The sequence below is a fragment of the Erythrolamprus reginae genome, chromosome 5 (assembly GCF_031021105.1).
Source record: "Erythrolamprus reginae isolate rEryReg1 chromosome 5, rEryReg1.hap1, whole genome shotgun sequence".
Taxonomy (NCBI): domain Eukaryota; kingdom Metazoa; phylum Chordata; class Lepidosauria; order Squamata; family Dipsadidae; genus Erythrolamprus; species Erythrolamprus reginae.
The window spans coordinates 2,030,684-2,038,158 of NC_091954.1; the positions used below are offsets into that span (position 1 = coordinate 2,030,684).

A 7,475-nucleotide genomic window follows, 5' to 3' on the forward strand; every position below is an offset into this window, starting at 1 on the left:
TTGTTTTTATATACTTGTTATTGTTGTGAGCTGCCCTGAGTCTACGGAGAGGGGTGGCATACAAATCTAATAAATAATAATAATAATAAAAATAATAAAAATAACATACACAAATATACATTCATACATGCACACATAAATACATACATGCACACACATACATATATACACACATACATAAATACAAATACCTGCATATACATACAGATACACACACACACATAAATTCAAATACACACATACACACATTCAAAAATACACACACATGCACAAATAAACATACACACATGCATGCATACATACATGCACACAAATGCATATATACACACACATACATAAATACGCACACATATACAGTACGCACAAATACACCTGCACATACATACATACATACATACATAGATACACACACATACATAAATACAAATACACGCATACACACATTCAAAAATACACACTTACACAAATATACATACATACATACATGCATACATACATACATGCACAGAAATGCATATATACACACAGATATGCACAAATACACCTGCACATACATAGACATACATAGATACACACACATACATAAACACACACACACAAATATATACATTCACATACATGCATACTTCAACACATACATATACTGGTGACTAGTGTTCCCTCTAATTTTTGGGGTGGGTGGGCGGAAAAGTATAGTGTCTGAGCGGCAGACCCTTCGGGACTGGGCGGCACAGAAATAATAAATAAACAAACAAACAAACAAATAAAAAACCCACCCTGTTTTGCCTCAGAGAATTTCAAAATAAAATACTGTCCTGTGTGTCTATAACAGTGAGCTCATAATAGGGCAACTCTATCAACATCAAAATGCCACTTAAATAGTTGAGCTAGTTTCAAACTAGATTTTGATTTTCTTTCTCTCTTCCTTACTCCCATTCTTTTTCTTTCTCTTTTCCTTCCTCTCTTTTTTCTATCTGTTTCTCTCTCTTCCTCTCTCTCTCCTTCCCTCTCACTCTTTCCCTCTCGGCTTCTGGGCAGGTTTGGAAAACTCTGAGTTGAGGATGATTTTTAAGTGAGCGATTGCTCACTGCTCAGCTTAGAGGGAACTATGCTGGTGACACTCAAAAAATTAGAATATGGTGCAAAAGTTCATTTATTTCAGTAATGCAACTTAAAAGGTGAAATGTAATATATGAGAGAGAGACATTAATTCAAGGTAAGATAGTTGAAGCCGTGATTTGTCATAATTGTGGTGATTATGGAGTACAGCTCATGAAAAACCCAAATCCCCCATCTCAGAAAATGAGAACATTACATGTGATATCTATAAAACAAGAATTGTACATAGAATAATACTGGACCTCAGAAATATAAGCATGCATATGGACTCAATACTTCCTTTGGGCCCCTTCTGCTGCAACTGGTGATATTGTGATAGAAAATGCAGCATATCAATCTTGTTTGCTGTGTATTATTGTTCATGTGAATAAAATAACAACAACAATAACAACAACAACAACAATAATAATAATACAATGGCATGCATTTAAAAAAAAATAAAGATCACACATTTCTGAAGAAAGAGGCTATTCTATTCTATTCTATTCTATTCTCTATTCCTGGTTCGCGGCCAGCTCCTAGCACTGTACTACATCCACTCGGAAGGTTCCTGCTATCCCAAACGGGCTCGCTAGAGGGCGCTGAAGACCATCGCGTCCTGATTCCCGGAGCGGCAGCTTCCGGCCCGCCCAGCTCGCACCGGATGCGTGTCCCGGAGGCTTCCGGGCGCGGCGGCGGGTGGGCGCGACATCCGGTAGCGATGGAGGCGGCGGCGGGGGCGGCGGAGGAGGGGGCCTGCGGGTCTCGCTCCGAAGCCGCCGAGTGGGGGCCGGCCGAGGCGGGGGAGCTGCGCGGGTGGAGCGAGGCCCAGTTCCGGCGCTACAGCTTCGCCACGCGGCCCATCGCCCGCCTGCGCCACGGAGACCCCCGCGCGGAGGAGCTGCTGGAGAAGGAGGTGCGGCCCCTCCCCTCCCTCTCCTCCCTCTTTCCTTCTTTTTCTTCCCTCCTTTCCTTCCTTCCTTCCCTCCTTCCTTTCCTCCCTCTCCTCCCTTCGACCCTTCATCACTTTCTTTCCCTCCCTCCCTTCCCTCCTTTCTTTCCCTTCTTTTTCTTCTCTCCCTTCCATTCTCTCCCTCTCCTTCCTTCCTTCTTTTCCTCCCTTCCTTCCCTCCCTCCTTTCCTTCCCCATCCCTCCCTTCCCTTCTTCCCCTCTACCTCTCCCTCCTTCCTTCCTCTTCCTCCCCTTCCTTTCTCCCTCTTCTTCTTTTTCTTCCCTCCTTCCTTTCCTCCCTTCTTTCACTTCCTTCTTTCATTTCTTTCCCTTCTTTCTTTCCTTCCTCTGCTCCCTTCATTCCTTCATCACTTTCTGTCTTTCCCTTTTTCTTCTCTCCCTTCCATTCTCTCCCTCTCCTTCCTTCCTTCTTTTCCTCCCTTCCTTCCCTCCCTCCTTTCCTTCCCCATCCCTCCCTTCCCTTCTTCCCCTCTACCTCTCCCTCCTTCCTTCCTCTTCCTCCCTCCCCTTCCTTTCTCCCTCTTCTTCTTTTTCTTCCCTCCTTCCTTTCCTCCCTTCTTTCACTTCCTTCTTTCATTTCTTTCCCTTCTTTCTTTCCTTCCTCTGCTCCCTTCATTCCTTCATCACTTTCTGTCCTTCCCTTTTTCTTCTCTCCCTTCCATTCTCTCCCTCTCCTTCCTTCCTTCTTTCCCCCCTTCCTTCCCTCCCTCCTTTCCTTCCTTCCTTTTCCCTTTTCAATTCTCTCCCTCTCCTTCCTCCCTTCTTTCCACCCCTTCCCTTTCCCTTCCTTTCCGCCTTCCCTCTCCCTTCATTCCTTTCCTTTCTTCCTCTCCCCCTCCTTCCTTTCCTCCCCCCCCTCTTCTTCCTTCCTTCCCTTCTTTCTTTCTTTCTTTCCCTTCCCTTTCTCTCTCTCCCTCCTTCTTTCCTTCTTTTCTTCCTCCCCTCTTCTCCCTTTCTTCCCTTCTTTCTTTCCCTCCCTTTCTCTCCTTCCTTCCTTTCTTTCCTCCCCCCTCTTCTCCCTTCCTTCCCTTCTTTCTTTCCCTTCCCTTTCTCTCTCTCCCTCCTTCTTTCCTTCTTTTCCTCCTCCCCTCTTCTCCCTTCCCTTCTTCCTTTCCCTCCCTTTCTCTCTCCCCCTTCCCTTCCTTTCCTCCCCCTCTTCTCCCTTCCTTCCTTCCCTTCTTTCTTTCCCTTCCCTTTCTCCCCCTCCTTCCTTCCCTTCCTTTCCTCCTCCCCTCTTCTCCCTTCCTTCCTTCCCTTCTTCTTTTCCCTCCCTTTCTCTCTCCCCCCTCCTTCCTTCTTTTCCTCCCATCCCCCTCCTTCCTCCCTTCTTTCCCTCCCTTCCCTCCTCCCTTCCCTTCTTTCCCTTTTATCTCCTTCCTTCCCTCCTTCCCTCCCTCACTTCATTGCTTCCCTTTCTTCCTCCCTCCCTTCCTTCCCTCCCTCCATCTCTCCATCGGTGACCTCCGCTCTGTTTGCTTCCAGGAGCCCGTGGTGCTCACCGACACCAACCTGGTTTATCCGGCCTTGAAGTGGGACCTGGACTACCTCCAGGAGAATATTGGCAGTGGGGATTTCTCGGTGTACCGAGCCACCACCCACAAATTCCTGTACTACGATGAGAAGAAGATGGCAAACGTGAAAAACTTCAAACCGAAGTCCAGCAGAGAGGAGATGAAGTTCAAGGATTTCATGGCACAGCTGCAGGAAATTGAGCAGCAGGGAAGCGAAGAAAGGTAAATAACACTTGGCGGTCACTTTGCGGACAAAATGGACAATGCAAAATTGGTATAGGTATATGGTGGACCACATTCAATTCGAGGTTATGGATAAAAGGACGAATTTGGAATCACTCTATAATATGTAAAGAATATTTCACTCTTGGGTTTAAATGATTTATACAAGAAATACCCCCAATTGGTGGTGGGGTATGATTGATTGTCTGGTGGTGGGATCACTGAGCACATGTTGTATGTTATGCAGTCTGCATTGGTTGCCGATCAGTTTCCGGTCATAATTCAAAGTGTTGGTTATGACCTATAAAGCCCTTCATGGCACCGGACCAGAATATCTCAGAGACTGCCTTCTGCTGCACGAACCCCAGCGACCAGTTAGGTCCCACAGAGTTGGCCTTCTCCGGGTCCTGTCAACTAAACAATGTCATTTGGTGGGACCCAGGGGAAGAGCCTTCTCCGTGGCGGCCCCGGCCCTTTGGAACCAACTCCCCCCCCAGATATCAGAGTTGCCCCCACCCTCCTTGCCTTTCGTAAGCTCCTTAAAACCCACCTCTGTCGTCAGGCATGGGGGAATTGAGACTTTCCCTCCCCCTAGGCTTATAAAATTTATGCATGGTATGTTAGTATGTATGATTGGTTTCTAAATTGGGGTTTTAAATTAACTTAAATATTAGATTTGTTTACATTGTATTATTATTGCTGTGAGCCGCCCCGAGTTAGTTTAGGCGAAGATACGTTTTCTATTGTTTTTTCTTTTTTCCAAATTTGTCAGGTGTTTCTGCACTGCCATTCCAAATCTCTCACCCCCCCCAAATTACCCAGCAGTTAAAAGCAAATCCTGTTTCCTTTTCTTATTGTTTCAGTTTTGACAGCCCGGAAGGCAGCAGACCTCTGGCTGTATATGCTGTTCCTCCCTATCCTCTCTTTTTCCTTTCTGAGGAATATTCTGCACTCATGGGGTGGCAGAGGAAGAGGCAGTGAGACGGCTCTCTAGGCCCAGAACTCTGTTGCTTTCCTGCTGCTCAAGGTAAAACATTATTTAGTGTTTGGGTTTTTTTTTTTGAAAAAGTCAGAGCAATTTTTTCCCCCCTAGTTGCAAGGTGGGCTCAGCAAGTCAAAAGGCCATTGTCTCCTGTGCTTTGCCCAGTATAAGTTAGTGAAATTGAACGTTCGGGAATCTAGAATAATTGCTACGTTGAATTATCCAAACTTCTGATCACTGTAATTTGTACAGGAACATAAGATTTTATAACATTTATACAATACCCTTAATATTCAAAGCCCTTTAATTTTTATTGTCTTTGGAATAATCTCATAAAGTAGATAAACCTTTTCTCCCATTTTACAAGACGAGAGAGAATGGGATAAAGTGAGATGCACACCCAATTTTTTTTTTAATACCTTCAAGGCTTTTGCATTAAATTAAATCTATTTTATTTTATTTTATTTATTCATTTGTCCAACACACAATACATATGGAAGAGAATAGACGTGAAGTAATATATATAAAGATAATATGTAAAAATAGAGGAGAAACATAGAAACATAGAAGACTGACGGCAGAAAAAGACCTCCTGGTCCATCTAGTCTGCCCTTATACTATTTCCTGTATTTTATCTTACAATAGATCTATGTTTATCCCAGGCATGTTTAAATTCATTCACTGTGGATTTACCAACCACATCTGCTGGAAGTTTGTTCCAAGGATCTACTACTCTTTCAGTCAAATAATATTTTCTCATGTTGCTTTTGATCTTTCCCCCAACTAACCTCAGATTGTGCCCCCTTGTTCTTGTGTTCACTTTCCTATTAAAAACACTTCCCTCCTGAACCTTATTTAGCCCTTAAATATATTTAAATGTTTCGATCATGTCCCCCCTTTTCCTTCTGTCCTCCAGACTAGACAGATTGAGTTCATTAAGTCTTTCCTGATACGTTTTATGCTTAAGACCTTCCACCATTCTTGTAGCCCGTCTTTCGACCCGTTCCATTTTGTCCATATCGTTTTGTAGGTGAGGTTTCCAGAACTGGACACAGTATTCCAAATGGGGTCACCATGTTTTCCCTAAAATAAGACCCTGTCTTATATTTTTTTGAAATAAGCACTTGGCCTTATTGCCCTGCACTCAGTTGGGCTTATTATCAGGGGAGGGTCTTATCTTGGGGGAAACAGGATAGTCATTTTTGGTAATTTAACACTCCTAACAATTCTTTTTCCAGATCTGTAAGCTAAGTTTTGTTTATCATTTCTATAAGAAATTTCCATAAGTTGATTGACGGATAATAAAAGAATTAATTGGATATAGCTTTGCACAAATATTTGCTCTTTTTTTTTGCTTCATTCTTTTCTGGTATATACAGGTTATATCTCCAGCAGACCCTAAATGACACGGTTGGAAGGAAAATTGTGGTTGATTTCCTGGGCTTTAATTGGAATTGGATTAACAGACAGCAGTTGAAGCGAAGCTGGGGTCAGCTGACATCGAACTTACTTCTGATTGGCATGGAAGGTAACCAACCTGCCTCTTTGGACAAGTAATTTGGTTTTAATGATCATTTAGTCCTGCCTATTAATGAATTCCTATGGTCAATATATCAGTTTTAGGTAACTGAATTTGGGTGGAATCTTACCTAATACAATATCCTCAATATATAGAACGGAATAGAATAGAATAGAATAGAATAGAATTCTTTATTGGCCAAGTGTGATTGGACACACAAGGAATTTGTCTTGGTGCAGATGCTCTCAGTGTACATAAAAGAAAAAGAGACATTTGTCCAGAATCATGGGGTATAACACTTAATGATTGTCATAGGGGTCAACAACAACAATAATTTATTTTATTTATTTATTTATTAATCAAATTTGTATGCCGCCCCCTCTCCGCAGACTCGGGGCGGCTAACAACAGTAATAAAACAATATAAACAAATCTGATATTTAAGTTAATTTTAAAAGAAACCCCAATTTAACAATAATAATAATAATAATAATAATAATAATAATAATAATAATAATATTTGTATGCCGCCCCTCTCTGCCGACTAGGGGCGACTCCCAACAATAATAATAACAATGTGACAATGTAACAAATCTAATATTTAAAAACCATCTAAAAACCCGTCATTTAAAACGATACAACACAAGCATACCATGCATAAAACTATGTAAGCCTGGGGGAGATATCTCAATAAGCAATGAGGAAACAATCAATATTAATAAAAATCTTAAGGATACAAGCAACAAGTTACAGTCACACAGTCCTAAGTGGGAGGAGATGGGTGAGTTTGGAATAAATTCTACAATTGGTTAACACAAAGAACGAAGTGAAATAAAATGTAAGGTTGAAAAGAACAATAATTGATATGCTTGTTTTTAAAATTGAAATTAGATTTTTCGATGTCTTTTCTTCTTTTCTTTTTCCCCTATTTGAATTTTTCCTTTCTTATGAAATGTACAGTACAGCGATACCTCGTCTTACGAACTTAATTGGTTCCGGGACGAGGTTTGTAAGGTGAAAAGTTTGTAAGACGAAACAATGTTTCCCATAGGAATCAATGGAAAAACAATTAATGCGTGCAAGTCCAAAACACCCCTTTTGCCAGCCGAAGCCCCCGTTTTTGCGCTGCTGGGATTCCCTGAGGCTCCCCTCCATGGGAAACCCCACCTCC

General features: G+C 42.2%; 1 protein-coding gene across 1 annotated transcript in view; it reads left to right on the forward strand.

Moving 5' to 3' along the window:
- Nucleotides 1-1,819: 1,819 nt before the first annotated feature.
- HIF1AN (hypoxia inducible factor 1 subunit alpha inhibitor) overlaps nt 1,820-7,475 on the forward strand; it is a 217,579-nt gene continuing 211,923 nt past the window's right edge. Inside the window, exons 1-3 of the mRNA XM_070753899.1 lie at nt 1,820-2,014; nt 3,554-3,804; nt 6,166-6,314. Of these exons, the coding sequence (XP_070610000.1) occupies nt 1,820-2,014; nt 3,554-3,804; nt 6,166-6,314 (595 nt within the window). The remainder of the gene's footprint in view (nt 2,015-3,553; nt 3,805-6,165; nt 6,315-7,475) is intronic.